Source organism: Sprattus sprattus, assembly GCF_963457725.1.
Source record: "Sprattus sprattus genome assembly, chromosome: 8".
In the NCBI taxonomy this organism is placed as follows: Eukaryota; Metazoa; Chordata; class Actinopteri; order Clupeiformes; family Clupeidae; genus Sprattus; species Sprattus sprattus.
This window is the reverse complement of record NC_137927.1, coordinates 15,633,201-15,650,700: the sequence shown is the minus strand read 5'-3', so window position 1 is coordinate 15,650,700 and position 17,500 is coordinate 15,633,201. Positions and strand designations below refer to the sequence as shown.

The 17,500-nt window shown below is 46.0% G+C and overlaps 1 protein-coding gene across 4 annotated transcripts in view; it reads right to left on the bottom strand.

Moving 5' to 3' along the window:
- Positions 1–13,791, bottom strand: part of cbfa2t3 (CBFA2/RUNX1 partner transcriptional co-repressor 3) — a 38,315-nt gene extending 24,524 nt beyond the window's left edge. For 3 of the 4 annotated variants that reach the window (XM_080843697.1, XM_080843699.1, XM_080843698.1), the window contains exons 1-2: positions 12,760–13,791; positions 1,575–1,710 (exon numbers count right to left, since the gene is read on the bottom strand). In XM_080843697.1, the coding sequence (XP_080699823.1) occupies positions 1,575–1,707 (133 nt within the window). In that variant the 5' untranslated portion in view covers positions 1,708–1,710; positions 12,760–13,791. The remainder of the gene's footprint in view (positions 1–1,574; positions 1,711–12,759) is intronic. The other variant, XM_080843700.1, reaches the window with a different exon arrangement.
- Positions 13,792–17,500: the final 3,709 nt, after the last annotated feature.

The window sequence follows — 17,500 nt, the reverse complement described above, 5'->3', positions numbered from 1 at the left end:
CACTGTGCAGAATGGGAGTGTGGAGTGTGTGTAAACAAGTCCCTAAGATAGAGGGAGAGTATGTACATGTATGTTGAGAGAGAGAAAGAAAGAGAATATTTGAAGCCAGTTGGTTGTTGTACAGCTACTTGTAACACACACAGACACAATGAGCTTCCTCTTTCCCTGTCACATGCTTCCCATGTCATTTTTTGTGTGACTACTCTTTCACCCCCCCCCCTCAATCCTCCCATCTCTCTCTCTCTCTCTCTCCCTCCCTCTCTCTCTCGCTCTCGCTCCATAATTCCCCCTGTCTCCTGGAATGCTGTTGTTTTTAATTTCTCCCAGCTGCTCTGGCTCGCTGCCCGACCGCCTGCCTTCCCACATCTGCTCCCCATCAGGGCCGCTGAAGGAGTCCACACAAACACACACACACAGGCCTCACATCAAAACACCAGGATTACCCAGACCCCATCGGCCTCTAACTCTCCCTCTGCCCCTGACTCTGCCTGCCCCTGCCCCCATCAACCCTCTCAGACCCCTGGACCCCTCTGTCCAGTCCCCGTCCACCACCGGCAGCATCTGGTTGTGAACCAAGGCTCACGCTCTTGGGCAGTGAGGCCCCAGCCTGCGGGAGAAGCCTTGTACTGGGCGCAAATCACGTGGGTCTTCAGTATTAATGTGATACTCACACAAGGCAATAACAAAAAATAAAGCAATGTTTGCATTAAAATAATGGCCTCACATAAATACTTTAAAGCTGGGTGATCCTCACAGAATGATTTCAACTGCATCATAGCATTGATTTATGTCCTGTTATTGTAAAAAAGAAATACTATTTGAATTGCCTGTTATTTGATTTGAAGAGCCTCTTAGCTTTGGTCTATAGGTCTTCAGTTACAGCATGTTGTAACTCTGCTGAAAGCTGCTCTTTGCTAAATAGGTCCATGTAAATGTAAACCCTGAGCTCAGGGGATCCCCTGCCCTGCTCCCTGCTGAGTCCCTTTCCAGTCCAACACTGAGGGTCCAGAATTCTCTCCCAACACACACACACACACACACACACACACACACACACACACACACACACACACACACACACACGCGCACACACATCTGGATGGTGTTAAAATGTACAAGCACCGTATGCATGTGCCCTCCACCCGTGATACTAATACACACAACACTCGTTCTGCCTCCCCATTGACGAGATTGAAAGAACAGACGGTTGATATAACCTGTTTGTTTATGATCATTTCTGTTATTCTTTGCACACCATGCTTCCCATAATGATTAATGGCTGCTTATGTTTCATGAAGTAGGTCATATCATATAGTAGGTCATAGATAATTCAGATAAAGATTTGAAATGGCGCTAAGACAATATGTGTTTGACAGGAGTAAGGAGATATATATTTATCTAACTTGGGGTTTGTTATAGAGTATTTTCTTACTCTCTAAGCTGTGGAAAGATGGGGGTGTCCCACCCAACAAAAAACAGGGAGAGTTTAACTGACCAGTAAGACCCACTGTGTGAAAGCAGACCCTCCCCTCCCCTCCCCTCCCCTCCCCTCCCTCTCCCAGAAATGTACTGACCACTCTGTTTAAAGTCAGTTCTTGTAGTGGTAAGCTGCACCACTCTGTCCTGCTTCTTCTCTTTGTCCCTTTCTTCCTCTCTCTTGTTGATGTCTCTCAGACTCAGAGTAACAGCTTTCAGCTGAACAAACATGTTCTGCAAAATAAACATCCATCTCTGAAAATCTTTCGAAAAATATCGGACCAAGCGATTATGTTTGTAGGCATTTATCCATGTGTATCTTAGTAATTGTATGAGAGATCCTGTATGAGAAATCCTATGAGAAACAACATTTGTAAGCAAATGAGTGACATATGAGTACGGGTGTGTGAGATTGTGATGGACACACATGCTGTACCCTCGCCAAGATCATAATCCAGATCATTAGAGTCAAAGGATAGTCAGAATTCAGCAGGAAAGCTATCAGTCCACAGTCACAATGATTTCACAACAAGACAGAAGCAAACAAACATCAAATACTCAATCTTGGCAACATGTCTAGACGGTGTCTAGACTGTGCAGAAAAATGTCCCCCCAAAGCATCTCCCATTGGGTCAGCCCTAGGGTACTGTACTCCTATATCTGAACCCCAGGGAGATCAGGGTGCTGTGTCTGCTCCTTCTAGGTTGGCTAACAGCCCCTTAAATATGACTCTCTCTGCAGGGCATTCCGCGGCGCGTCTCCTCTGCCTTTGCGCTCACTCATTTAGTGACCGCACAGAGAACTGAGACCCCTCTCGTGGCCTCCGCTACACGTCGCGCCACTCCTCCCTGTTCTCGCTCCCAGGCAGGCTGGCCTCTGACTCATGCAGAGGGGGTCATTCGGGGAGTCGTTCAGAGGAGTCATTTTCGGAGCCAATTGCGGCTGGAGGGTCTGAAGAAAATCTAAGTAGTGAGGACACAGCTTTCCCACAGAGTAGCACTACACACACACACACACACACGCCTACCCCCCCCCCCCACACACACACACATACAAACACACACACACACACACACACACGCATACACACACACGCACACATACACACGCACATACCCAGTCTCAGTCTCTGTGGTGAACTTGTCCCATCGTGCTGACTGCCTGTGATGACTGTTATTGATATAATTGTATTGAAGTCGTAGCGGGTCCATCTGTTCTCTGTGGGGAAGGACAGGCCGAAACGGCGGTGAAGTAGTTACATTCTGTTTTTTTCCCTTCTCCTCTTCTCCTCCTTCCTCCAGCAATGTATCGTTACTCCGAAGCGGGAGGGAAAAAAACGTCCTTTTCAGATTTCTTCCCAGTGGCTTCCAAATAAAATCCAGATGTTCAACTGAGCTGGTTCTTACCTCCTCCTCCTCCTCTCCTCCTCACTCTCTCTTTTTTACTCCTTTTCTCTCTCTCTCTCTCTTTCTTTTGCACTCCCCAGCCGCTCACTCTGAGCCATTCCTAAATAAAGGAAAGTATTTGTGACACTCGGCCGCGGCGCCCAGTGCCAAGAACAACTCCCCGGCCTGAGCCCATCTGGAGTGTGTTAGAGCTGCGCCGGGCACTGGCAGTGGCCGAGACACACAGACTAGTGCGGCCACTCCGGGGGAACTCTCTCTCTCTCTCTCTCCCTCTCTCCCTCCTTCTCTCCATCTCCATCTCTCTCTGTCTGTCTTTCTTTCTCGGCGTCTCTGTTTCACTCTCTGCATATTTCTGGCTTAGCAGTGATCTGTTGTTGCCTAACATCTTGGGCGAAGCACAGCGTTCGCTTGTTTGCACACTCTGCTGGGGGTGTCACCGCGGCGATGCCTCTGACACACAGTGCTGAGTCCAGCGCTCAGGATCACCTCCACAGCCATGTACCTGGTGGCATGGTTGTTTTGTTTCGGTGTTGTGGTTTTGTTTGGGTTGCACCCCTCCCCCCTCTCTCGTGGATGTGCCTTCCCTCCCCGTGTTAATGCCAGTCTTGATGTACTGTACTGAGCAATCAGCAGGGGAGACTGTGCTCACAGTGCATGGCGTGGAAGAGAGGGAAGAAGAAAGAGAGAGAAATGGAGGGGGAGAGAAAGACAGAGGGAGAGAGGCTGACTGTTTGGAGCCTCCCTGTGAAGGGAGCTTGCACCTGAACATCAATAACTGTCATCTACGCCACCTGGGGACCACAAACGCTGTGGGCACACAGCCGTCACTGGCACATCTGCCAACGAGCGGAGCAGGAGGGAGGGAGGGAGGGAGAGAGGGAGAGGGAGAGAGAGAGAGAAAGAGAGAGAGAGAGTGCGAAGAAGACCGTTGGAAAGAATTGCAAGGTAACACTTAGAAAACAGTGAACAAGAAGAGGGATGCAGAGAAAGAGAAGCAAGAGTCACAGCGTGACAGAGAGTTAGTGAGGGTGAGTGTGTGTGAGGGAGAAAGAGAGCGTGTCTGTCTGAAAGAAAGGGTGACTTCTTTGGCCTAGTTCCCCCACATTATTCTCCTCTCTGTGCTCTGACAAGAGAAGGCAGTCTTTCCATCCTGCCAGCTGAGAGCTTTGCCTGGGGGTGCAACAAAACATAATTTGAACCAGGGTAGAAAAAGAAAGGCAGAAGAAAAAAGTTCAAATGAAAGTCTCCTTTCTTTTCCCTTTTTTGGAGTTCTGGACGAAAATATTCAGGACTTGTCATGATATCATGTATTTTTCCCCCCTCCTTTCCCCTTAGCTGGGGCTTCGGCACATGCTTTTCATCACTCTTATACAATATCAACATGTAATGTGACATTCAAATAACACATATCTAAATTTAACAGGATAATGACTGTAATTAAATGGAACTGTTCTCGCCTTTTGCGTATAAATCACAGTAATGGGCTCCCAGTCCCCTCCCAACGCCCATCTCACCTCAATTGTAGGGGAAGAACAGAGAGCCAAAAATTACCCTCCATCGAAATCTGTTTACTCTGCCTGCTTACACAAACAAGCTCCCCAATCAAAACACCTGCAGCTTCACCTAGCACCAATTAGCTCATCAAGCTTTTAATTACTCTGTTAATTGCATACAGGCAGCATGAAGGGCGGCTAGGGAATAATGCGTGGGGGCTCTCCCGAGGAACTGCCTTGACGATCCCTGACAAACAAGAGAGGCGCTCCTGCCAATAACAACAGCGTTCGAGCGGGTGGAAGAGAAAAACAAACCAGCAGCACGACCTCGCCCGGGCTTGTGTGCGCGCAGAGCGGAGCGGACGCCGACCATCTGCCACTGTAGTGCCCGCATTGACCTGACTTCCTGTTTCTGCGAGCGGATGATGCATGAAACAGATTGGGGACGCAAAGTTGTATGTGGTGTCTGGACTGAGAGGTAACACTAACCCGAGCCTTACCCACCCACAGGCGAACGTGGTGTCTTCCCAAATCAGTGCTGAATTCCAGAAATGACATGTGAGGGAAATGATGATACTGGCCACTTGGAAAAATAACTGTTTTCATCAGGCTTTCTATTTATCATACAAGTTTAGTAGGAGTGATACTGTCAGGTTGTTCCTCACACTAAAACTGTAGTTCTCTCCTCGTAAGCCCTGCCAAACTTCATCCCTAACCTCTCTCTTTCTCTGTCTGTCTGTCTCTCTTCTTCCATCCATCTTTTCCTCTGTGTGTACGGAAGCTGCTTGAATGTTTGGCTGAGGAGGCGTATCCAGGAAACAGAGTCAGGGCCTGACTTCCTGTGTGACAGGTGTGCGTTGTGGGGTCTGACAGCTGTTATCTCTGAGCCATGCTCTCTCTCTTTCTCTCTCTTTTCCTATCTCTCTCGCTCTCTCTCTCTCTCTCTCTCTTTCTGGCCGTGACCAGCTGCAGCCTCTGCTCCACTCTTGTTTGCTCTGCTGCTTGCGTCATGACTGTTCATTGATTTATGGAGCACAAAAGACTGAAACCTGCCTTCCCTACACGGACACACACACACACACACACACACACACACACACACACACATACATACATACACACACACACACACACACACACACACACACACACACACACACACACACACACACACACACAAAACACACACACACACACACAATAAATTACCATGTCTGTTCATCTGTTTACTGAGAGCCTGTTATGATTTGGGGTCTAAGGACATCCTCCTTAGCCTGTATTTGGTAAGTCCTTGTAAGTGAAGTATATGAGAAAATCAGGCCATAGTTATTTTCCCAGTAAGTCTCCACTACACACACACACACACACACACACACACACACACACACACACACACACACACACACACACACACACACACACACACACAAACTCACCATTTTAACTCTTCACTTCCATTTCCTTCCCTAAGATGATTTAGCTGATTACTCCCCATACAGATTTCCTGTCACCAGCATGCAACCAAAGCGGACCAACCCTTTAATTTGTGTCTATAGATCCATAGGTACCCTCAGAATGTGCTCAAGGCCCTTTTTAATCATGTCACTATTATATTCCCCACAGTAAATGACTCTACTTGGGATGCAGGGCGGGTTTGTGCTTCCCCCCTGAGTGGTGCTCCCCCTTCTATACATCTCCACTTCTCATCCCCCTGCAGTGGTTTCTTATCAGCGCTAAAACTAGCACCTGAAGCTAAAAATACATATAATGGCATACTCCCGGAGGGACTCCGGCAATGGACAGCTGGAAGCCATGTCCCAAAAACTCCTCCCATTCAGCCCCCCCCCCCCCACACACACACATACACTCCCATTCCTCAAAATGGCCTTGTCATTGTAATTGCATTTAATAACAGACTAGGTAAAATGAGCCATTGGCTAAGACTCCACTGGTTGGAAGTACTGAGTGACTATAGAATACTCAGCTACCTCTCTCTTTCCGTCTCTTCCATCTCTATGCTTTGCTCTTTCTCTCCCCCTTTGTCTCCCTGCTCTGGTATGGCTTTATTCCCTGTCTTGTCTCTCCATCTCTCTGTCTGTCCTCATATGTCTTTGTTTAACTCCAGTCTGTCTGGCTCTCACTGGCCCCCATAAATGTCTCCTCTACTTTTTCTCCCTCCGGTTTTATTCCCCCTGGGCTCCACGCTCCTGTGTCACTGACCTATCCAAACACACTCCGCAACATCAACACACCCACCTTGATGTCCCTCCATGTGCTATTTAAGCGCTATCAGACACAGAGTCTAGCAGGAAGGAATGCCGCTTCTTTTCCAGTACAGATGACAGACCGTCCTGAAGGCAATTTTTTTTATACCCGTGTTTCTGGAACATTCTGACTTCAATCAAAAGGTCCTCTGCGCTAGTCCGTCCTCCTTAATCCATTTCATGTGGAAACTAGACACTAGACTAGTCTCGTTCACGATGGCTGCATTAAGGAACAATAACTTATCTTGGTGCATGCATATGTGCATGTTTTTGTGTAGGCGAGTGTGTGTGTGTCCACACTTTCTTGCGTGCAGGCATGAGCTATAGATTAGGGTCTGTATAAGTGACTAGAAGGAGATGCAGCAGCGTGGTTCTGAAACCCATTTCATGAACTGACAGGGCAGCCTCGCCATGCAGCCTCTGTTTCCAGGAGATAACGGCTTTTTTTGGAATTTTTAGCTAAATGCTCCACGTTGGATAGTCCTCACCAAGCCAACACTCTCTGCTCTCCTCGCCTTCCTCTCCCCCTGCCCAATCCCCTGTCTTTGTTAGGAACACACACACACATACACACACACACACACACACACACACACACAAATCCTCTAACACCCTTTTAAGTCATTGTGAGAGGGACTGAGTGTGAATGCTTAATAACCACAATTCTATCTGGAGTCAGCGTTTCCCAGTGTGTCTGATAACCAGCTAGCTGAGGGCCAACAGAAAGAGAGAGAGAGAGAGAGAGAGAGAGAGAGAGAGAGAGAGAGGGGGAGAGAGAGAGAGAGGAAGAGCTCATTACATCAGAGTGAGGCCTAGCGATATGAACTTCCTAACTGGTTTGATTAAAAAAAGCCAGCACCAGCAGGGATTATTCCAGCTGCTTCCTGTGTCTCAGCCTTTCATCCAGATTTCCTCTAAGAAGTTATCTCCCATTCTTGTTATTTTTTTAAGAACCTGCTTCGATTTCACATGCTAGTCTAGTCAGAGTCCTTGGCTAGATACAAAATTCTACATCAAAAAGGCTTAAGATCTGTTCTCAGTTATACCACCACTGATGCGAATATCGTTTTTTGGCATTAAACTCGCCTGTGTGCTTCAAATGAATTCCTAATGTGAAACAAGATCAATTTTTACTTGCTGAGATTCTTGCCAGGTAGAATACTGTTGCTTTGCGTTTCGTTAATATCACATCACAACATCTCTGTCCTTAATATGGTCTACTGGCAGATCAGTGCAGACAGCTATTTTCATCACAAAGACCACTCTCCTCTTATAGAGAAGTGCTTACTCTGAAGACTCATTGACAAGCACCCAGCCATTTCATTTGGTCGGGCAGTGCTGTTTTTGCAGTAGACTTTGTGGGTGCACTTTTGGATAGGGCGTTCGCTACGAGTGCTGTGTGTATGAGTCTAACGTTGCATATGTTGTGCTATGGACGCCTGGGTCTGTGTGTGTGTGTGTGTGTGTGTGTGTGAGAGAGCCTGAGAGTGTGCGTGCGGTTTTCTGCGCTCAGGCGAACTCATGGCTCCCACACTGCGGTGTCAGTGTGTTTCTCATTACTCCAGATGTTTGGAAGCTGGCCGCGGCTCCAGCCCTCTCTGACATTCTCATTCTCCCCTGAGAGGCGGGCCATGTCACATTAATGTCAAACACATGTGGAGCAGCCAGAGGAGGAGAGGCAGAGAGAGAGGGAGAGAGAAACAGAGAGAGGCTTAAGAGAGACGCTTAAGAGAGACGCTTAAGAGAGACGCTAACCAACCCCAACTCCTTTCGCCACTACTCACATACACACACACACACACACACACCACACACTCACTGGCCAAGTAAACAAGGATTAACACCATGGCAATGTAAATGTCCAACTGTCTGCCAGCCTGGTAACTCCTGAGCGCCATGATTCTGTATGGGTTTCCACTTCACACCAGCAGGCTTTATATGTAACTATATGTATTTTAACACATAATTGTACGGAAGTACATGCAAAATTACAGTCTCAGCCCTTATATACTTGTATGTCTATATATATATCCATGAAGCTATTAATTACTAGGCCTTCTATTTCACCACTGCAGGCCAGAATTCTACCTGTCAATCAACCATCATGGGCGAGTCAGTACATGTGTAAAAGCTATAGGGTGCAGACAACCCCTCTCGTATAGTCTGCTCTCCTGTGTCAGTCTAATAGCTCTCACTCTCTTTCTCTTGCTCTCTCACTCTCTCACTCTCTCTCTCTCCCTCACGCACACACACACACACACACACACACACACGCACACACATAAAGAGCTCTTTTTACATTTCTGTATAGTTATGTATTTTTCAGACACTGATACACTTTTCAGCGGAACATTTGCTTGCTCTCTGGTAAACACGAGGGAAAAAACACAGGGCCCTTCACGTCTTGTTTTTTCTACGTTGGATATAAATAAAATAACCAAAAAAGCATCATTTTCGCTGCCTGAGATTCATTTCTTCACCCCGGGAACTTAACTGGCAGTTGAGTGCTCTCTTTGGTGGCTAATGTTCAAATAATTGGAACGGAGGAGACCCCTGTAGCTCGTCTTAAGACACTGAGAAATAAATAAAAACAGCCGGAAACTTCTAAGCACTAGCAGGCATGCTGTCTCTGGGCTCTTTTAGCACAATCACTCTGCAGGGTAGTGTGTGTGCATAAGCATGTGTGTGTGTGTGTGTGTGTGTGTGTGTGTGTGTGTGTGTGTGTACTGGGGGTAGGGCAGCGCTTGTGTAATTGCACAATGGCATTAGTGCATTAGGAATTAGGTTCACTGGGTAATCTGGCCGGCTGTCTGCAGGTTGGGATTCCGGGACAGTGAAACGCTCTCATGTCAGTCCACTGTTGGAGATACAGCCAGCTTTATGGATGCTGTCAACTCCCTGAACCTTACTGTATCTTTGCCACAACCTCTTTACAACAACATACCAGACGTTTTCAGTCACCAAATAGGTCAGAACCACACTTACTGTAATTATTACTGAACTGTATTATTACTAAAACATTTTTGTCTACAATTATCTATTTTTGTGACAGTGTCCGATCACAAAGCAGTTTAGCTGAATAAAAACACTTAAAGGATTATTATGTACTTGGCAACAAGGAGTGGTGCAAGTACTACATGCCCTAAGACTGCCTTCAGATTTTCTAACACAGGTGAAATTTCTCTTATCACCATGTTGAGACATCACTATGCAATGGCATGAGTTACAATGGCTGGCAACTGCCTTGCACGGGCCTGTTCCTCTTCCTCAAAAATTCGTTAGAAGAGTGAGTTCATCTAGGCCATCTTTACTCATGCTGCACTTCCACAGAAGGTAAAAGACAGCTTGGCCTGCGTGAGCTTCCAGGTGCCTGTGTGTTCTGCCGACCACCTGACCTCTCTCTCTCTCTCTCCACCTCCCTCCCCCCATCCTCTCCTCTCTATGCACTCTGCCGGCTGGCTGCCTGTGCCCGTCTCCCGCCCACTGCCATCTGCTCTCCTCGTTAATTACGAGACGGCCAGCTTCACCTGCGCCGCCCGCACTCAAATTACGATAATTACCTCGCGCACACGCCACAGTCACCTGTGCTGCCGCAGGTCACGGTCCCCAGGGAGGGACAGTCGCTGAGCAAAACCGGACACACACACACGTACACACCTTACCCCTTGCACTTTAAACTATTTCCGCGTGGTACCCTACGTGCATATCAGTTAGACTGACAGTGACCGGTGTCCGCGCTAGCGTGTGACTCATCTCTCCCACCTTGAAGAACATCTGTTACAATACTTATAGCCTGGCGCCGCGAACCCAGCGCTATGATGAACTTTTCAGGTTCTAAATAACAAGACCAGTGTCTCTCCGGTGCACACTCTCTCTCTCTCTCTCTCTCTGTGGACTTATTATTTAGTTTGGTGTTTCATAACACGGAGACACATGCTTGTTATGTTGTGCTCTGCGGCGATGCCCCTGAGAATGCCACTGTCACTTTGTATGGCACTCTTCCGAAGATTGGTCAACAACCGACACTGTTGAAGCAATTCTAATAACTAAGTCCACCAGCATTACTCGTCACTGGAATTGACTTTAAACATTTACACGTAGCCTACTCTGCCCATGGCTCTATCATATCGCCGTTTTGTGTTTTTATTCCCTTTTACCATAACATAAAGTAACGCCGCCTCAGGGCAATGATGGCCTACAGTGGTGTCTGGCTGGCAGTCAGTAGTAGTCTAAGTGCAGGCAGAGGCCAATGGAGTCATTTCATTACTACAAATTAACATCACTATATTGGCTTGTGGCTTCTGGCACGACCTCTGGCTACAAAGAAAGTATGTTTTTCCCACAGCATTAACAAGGAAGCGAGACATCTAGGCTACACAAGTCTGGTTACAGAGACATGAAGACAGATTCTATAAACACTCCAATGAGGTAATGAATGGCCTTCTTTTGAAAGAGGCACTTAATGATGAAGTGTGGGGACATCTGCCCTCGGAGCAGCGAGGATGTGAGTGTGTGTTTTGCAGTAATGTGCGATAATGCAAGGCGGCTCATTGCCGCGGTTTCACCTTTTAAACCTCCACATGCATTGTGCGCACCACTATCAGCCTCTTAATAATTAAACGGCATTTTAAAACCGAGGTCAATTAAGAAAAGCAAATCTCTGCCCAAGTCTCCTCCGCACTGAAAACTATCCTGCTGTCTTCATGGTGCGGATGTCTTCAGTGCTTTGAGGAAAGTACTGTCATGACCTCCGTGAACTACACGTTTATCCTGGAAAGAACATTGAAGGAGAGGAGACGTCCGCTGATTGAAGATGCCTGTCACTTTCATGCGGGCTGTTATACATACACTATATTAACATGTCTTTTGTTCAAGTGTTTTTAGACAATGTCATACTGTCCCTGTAGACTCCGGTCTCTTATAAAGCCAACACAATACTAAATTAGATTAGATGATCTAATAAATTGTTGGTGATATGCTTTTTGGCTTTGCTGACCTATGAGTCATTATAGCCATAGTTTGCTTGAGGTTTCTAGATGTGTGGTTGTAAGTAAACATGCAGTTGAGAGAACATTACCATTCTGCATCCTGCCTTGCTTTCCATCCTAGACAACTGGCACTTGTGTCACCTTTTGGTTTAAAATCCCATTTGATTAATACTTGATTTAGTAATTGATATAATAAAATATATTAGACAATGCTGACCGCACCTCTGTATTGAACGTTTATGTGTACACCGCTCTACTATCTGAGCCACGTATGGCAAGATGCTGGCTGATAGTAGATACAAATACAAAAAAGGCCCAGAAAATTCAGCTCAGGCTACCTGCACACACATCTGTAGCATGCTGACCGTTTTGTAAAGGTTTTGAGAAATACGTAAAGGAATGTTTTTTTTTCAGGAAAATAAGTGTTATTGGGACTATTCGAAGACTATTCGACTATTCATATACATCATTGCGGCACCAAAATATGTCACATCTTGAGTGTAAATCATTTGATTGGACTTCAAAATAACGCATTTTGGCACTGAAGAGTGTGGTTGTTCTGTTACAAAATCTCTGTTGTTTGTAAATATCTTGTGAAGAGGACAGTATATTGATGGATCTGACAAGAGAGTCTCGGACGGCCAAACAATCGTCTTTTAAATACTGTGAGCTATTGTTCGGTTCATTAGTGTCCTGTAACCTACTATCTCTTACTTTCTTTAAAAGAGGTTGGAAGACAGTGGTTTGAATGAATTTACAATTCGCTTAAATAGGAAAAGACTGTTGATATGCTCTTAAAATGTTTTGTTGCTTAATGACCTCGTGAATTAAGACACACTAGTGTTTACACCCTATTTGTGTACCAGGGAAGTAATTTAAAGGTCATTACTGTACCATTTTAATTAGGTGTTTTTCACACCCGTGTAGATTAAATTGTTATCACGACAATATAAAACTAAAGAATCCATTCCTAGGCAACTTTCTGTTCCTGAGAAGAACTATAGGCTACATCTTTCACACTGGCAGTTTACCTCCGGAAACATTACCGATACAGTGAACCTGATACATAGCCTAATGTCAAGACATTAAGTAATGCATACAATTATATATCAATCAAAAATATTCCACTTACCAGTAGCCTACTTTGTGTAGATCGACTTCAAACTGAGGTAATTGCTGAGAAGGTAATCCACACAATAATACGATGCAGCGATTATTACGCCCCAATCCGCATCATATGGAAGAACAAAAAAAATAAAGCCTTTAAATGACTAAAAATCATTTAAGATCTTATTCGTATTCTTTGAAAAAAATGATCGTTGATATTTTCTCACAGTCCAATAATTATGCTGAACTCCTTTGGATTTAAAGCGCTGTTGACTTTTCAGTTCGGAAATTCTGAGGTAATTTGCTTCTCACTTAAAAATCGAAAAAGTTTTCAAAGCTTAAAACTCACTGACTCTTCTGTATAGCAAGTCTTTGGTTTACTGTTTCTATTTCAATAATCAAGACCAATATTTATTTTCCAAATAAAGAAACAACACGCGTCTCTTTCAGTCATTCACGAGGTTCGTGTTCGAGAGACGCAAGAAAGCCAGAAGGATATTATGTCGTTTGGGAAATACCAAATTAAACAAATGTGGAATAAGTGACACAAATGTGATTCTTACTTCATCACACAAAAAGAGACTCCTTATAAATCCTGCATTGGTGACCGCTGTACTTCAAACAAGGTAGAGATGATGTTAATTTTGGCAAGGATCCTTCCGTTCTAAATTGAGCTGCACTTCAAAGCCAATGTTCGGAAAGAATTGCCTCCAATGAGAAAAGATGAGTTACAGTACATCCACAGAAGTCCTCTTGTAGATAATGTCTATAAAGCTGAATGATTCGCACAATGTTGTCCGGTAAAATTTAGCATGCCACGGAAATATCTTCTGCCGACCAATACTCCCACTGTCCTGGCATCAGGGACCACTCATTCCCGAGGAACAATTGCAGCGGGTGTTCTGGAAGAAGCAGTCAACAAATAGCGTTCAACATATTTGTGACTATCTTGAACTGACGTCCATTTGCCTGCCTTTGTTTGCTCTCATTTCGCGTTTTGGTTAATTTTGCCGTTGTCGATGGTTTAAAGCTTGTGGGTCTGGAGCGTTGTCTAATGGTGCTCTGCTCTATCCCCTCTGTAGCCTTCTGTCTGCGTTTAAAACACCATCTGGAGTGGGGATGTGTTCTCCGGCGCTCCTAACCTCTCTCTCCCTCCCTCCCTCTCTCTCTCTCTCTATGACAGCTCTCAAACCCACGAGTTGACAGCCTCCCTGGCTGCTCGATTGTACTGCAGTAGCTTTCGCTCCTTTTTTTTTTAGGGATACAACATTTCTTGTAGCCTACTTAATGTATACACAACACACAGTCGCGCGCCCGCAAATGCATAATTAAACAGTGTAATTATTCCTGAATAATGCCCAATTGTTATTGACACATTGCAAATTACCTAAACGCAAGCATGTTTGAAATAGTTTTAAAATTGTATTGATCCACAAGTATATTTCCAGTTTTGGGAAATAATACAGCCCGTTGCTTGGTCCAGAATGCAGGACATTTAAAGTGTTTTCTTCAACGTATGGATTTTGAATAATTATTTCAGAAAAATTGCTTGCCTCTGGGAGCCGCTGTTTCCCCGCCTCATCGGACACCGATTGTTTGTCTGTAGTCATCCAGTAAACATTACACGGCCGCAATTAGTCAATTCAAAGCTAGCTTCTTGCAAACACATGCGGAGTTCAGAGGATTTGCACTTGGTAAGATACAGCCAAGAGGCATTGGTGATAAATACCATCGTATTTTTAAGGCTTATAAGTCGGCATTTGCCTAGAAACATTGAATAGGCTACTTTTAACCTTCGCTGACTATTGCCTGCTTATACAATTTCACAGAATGAAGTTGCTTACAAAAAATGTAAACTAAATTTTAGTGTCAGTACTGACTGTTGAAATGTATACCTTCGAGTGCTATATGCTGGTTAAACCACTAAACCATTCATCTTTCATGTACCAAAGCGGTGACAAACGCAGTGATGAATAGTCGTGGAGATCACTTGGGTCTCAGAAAAGGGCTCATTCCGTTTTCTGTTTGGTATGAATATGGAAAGGAAGTGGCATTTCCATGCCTAATTTCAGCACCATTTGAATATGAATATGGGGTGACTTCCTGTCTAGGCGACACAAAACACTTCCCAACCCGGGGCACTGGCTGAAAATGTACTGTAAATACAGCTGTGTCTCAACATGGGTGCCGTTCTTTTTCTCAGCCTTCTTCACCCTGCTTTCTTCAGTGTTCGTCCTTTTCATTTTGACTGTTTAACCACTCCTGCACCTGCCATGCAGGTTTTTTTGTCACTCCGTGTGAATTGAGTGAGAATGAGATTGAGGTGAGTATTATACATTAGTTGCGGAGCAGGTTTGATTGCTGAGAACTTCACACCTGTCCCCTCTTTCCCCTGCTGGCGACGGAGAGAGGGGAAGGCCCAAGAAACGTTTATGTCAGCCACGCTGACAGTTTTAGAAAAAGCTCCAGGGAAAAGTACACAGACACAGCTGCCCTGCCGCACGTCCAGTCCCACCATTTAATAGGGATCCTTGTTTGATGCGCTGTTTTTGGAGGTACCAGAGAGCATACAGACTTACTGTGGGAAGGCACCTTTTGTTTAATCATGAAAACCACTGCTGTGTGTGTACCAGGAGGAGGGATTTGGTTATGCATGAATGAATAATGGTCAGTTTAGTTGTTTGCCAAACAGCCCCAGTAAACATTTAGGTGTGCACCTGCAGCTGGTCATTTTTGTCTGAAATACTACCTTAAGATGTGTATGAGAGAAAATACCACGTGAGAGAGAAAAATACACAGCGGAGAGAGAGAGCGAGCCAGAGCCAGAGTGAGAGTGAGAGAGAGAGTCAGAGAGCTTGTGTGTTTGTGCTTGTGAATGTGGGTTAGTTCCTCTATGCAGGTGAGCTATCCAGCATAGGCCAGTGGTTAAGGATATACTATACTGTTCTAACCTTCACAGACAGTAGAAGCAGAGGCACTCTCTCTCCGGCAGGAGCAATTTGTATGAACAAGTACTTATGCAGGTGTCAGTCTAAGCATTTTAGGCTCTAAGGGAATAAGTATATCACATTTCAGAGACCCAGATTTAGAGCCTGCAGAACAGGCGGTCTTAAAGTGTTGGCTCCTAGTTATCTTCTAAGCGTGCCACCATAAGCCATATTGAGTCTGCCGGGAGGTGCCGGCGATAACCTGGTGCCGAGTTTGCTCAGGGGACAGCGAGCAGGGCTGGACCTGAGGGAGCTCAGGACTAAGAGCTCAGCCTGACCCCTCTCAAGCCAGCCAGGTTAAGAAGTTAAGATACGGCAAGAGCTTTTTTTTTTAGGGAGGTGGAGGGTGAGGGTGTTAGTGCGACGATGTTTTAGTTTACAATGTGCCGCTACGTTTGAGCAACCTTCAGCACCCCCTGCAGAGTCACATAAACACCTAGAATACACACGCATCTCTCCCTCACACACACATGCGCACACACACACACACAGACACACACACACAGACACAGGCACACTTGCACACACACAGACACACCTTCTCACACAACTAGCCCATCAGAGCCCTATCTGAGGAGCCACGCAGCTTGCTGGGATTTTTGTTGTCAGGGAGATGGATTGCCGAGCGGCCGGGGGCTTGATGGAGTGTTTATGGCCCTCTCTCCTGCTGGGGAGTTATTGCCCTGCCTGTCCTGCCTGCAGGTTCCTCCACAGACCACACAGACTGTTTGTGTGTGTGTGTGTGAGAGAAAGAGAGTGTATGTGTGCGTGTGAGTATGTGCATGAGAGCAAGTGTGTTTGAGTGCGTGTGTGTGTGTTTGTGTTTGATGCCTCAGCATTTAGAGTCAACTGAAATTATTCACCGTTCACAATCATGATTCATTTGTTTGTTGTGAGCTGTGATGGCGTGCCAGGCAGCAGCTTGAATTAAAGGTGTGGTGTGGAGATGCCAGCCGGTGGGGTCATTGGCTACCGCCTGAACGGATTCCTGTCACCATGGCGGCCATGTGATTGGCAGCTCTCTATTGTAGCAGGGCAATGTTACCTGACAGCTTGTCAGTGTCCTCCCAGAACAGCCCCTCTTTGCTTAATTTTTGGACATTTGTTGGTGTGCCCTCCCCCTTACAAGACAGCACCCCTGAGCTCATCGAACGCCATTCAAATAATACAGTCAAGGTGGAGTGGAGGGGGGATGGGGGGGTTGCATAGAGTGGGCTGTGGGGAGGCTGGCGCAATCTTCAAAATGACTTCTCTTTCATGCCTACACCACTCCTCACATCCTGACCTTCACCCAGTGACACTAATGAGGCCTGCTGCTGCCACGGCTCCCTCTCTCTCTTTTTCTCTCTCACTCTCTCTCGTTCTGTCGGTCTCTTTTCTTTTCTGTTTCTTTGTCTCCATCTGATAGCCGGAATGGAGTGGTGTGTGTGTGTGTGTGAGTGAGAGAGAGAGAGAGAGAGAGTGAGAGAGATGGGTAGATTTGATTAGGGTTTCATTGTGTTGGCATGGAAATGACACTCTCTCCTCTCTCCTGTGTAGGCACGAGAAAGCGAAGGAGGGAGAGAAGGAAAGAGAGAGAGAGAGAGAGAGCAAGAGAGTGTGTGTGAGGCCCAGAGCCCTTCTTCTTCTCCGCTCACACATTGTAAATCCTTTTCCTATAGCCTCAGTCACAGGCCAGCGTGTTGAAAAGAGATAAGGGCCTGGCTGCCCGAGAGGAGCGCAGTCCCATTGTCCCGCCGCCGTGGATCCTCCATTTACCGCCGGCTGCCATTCAGTTGC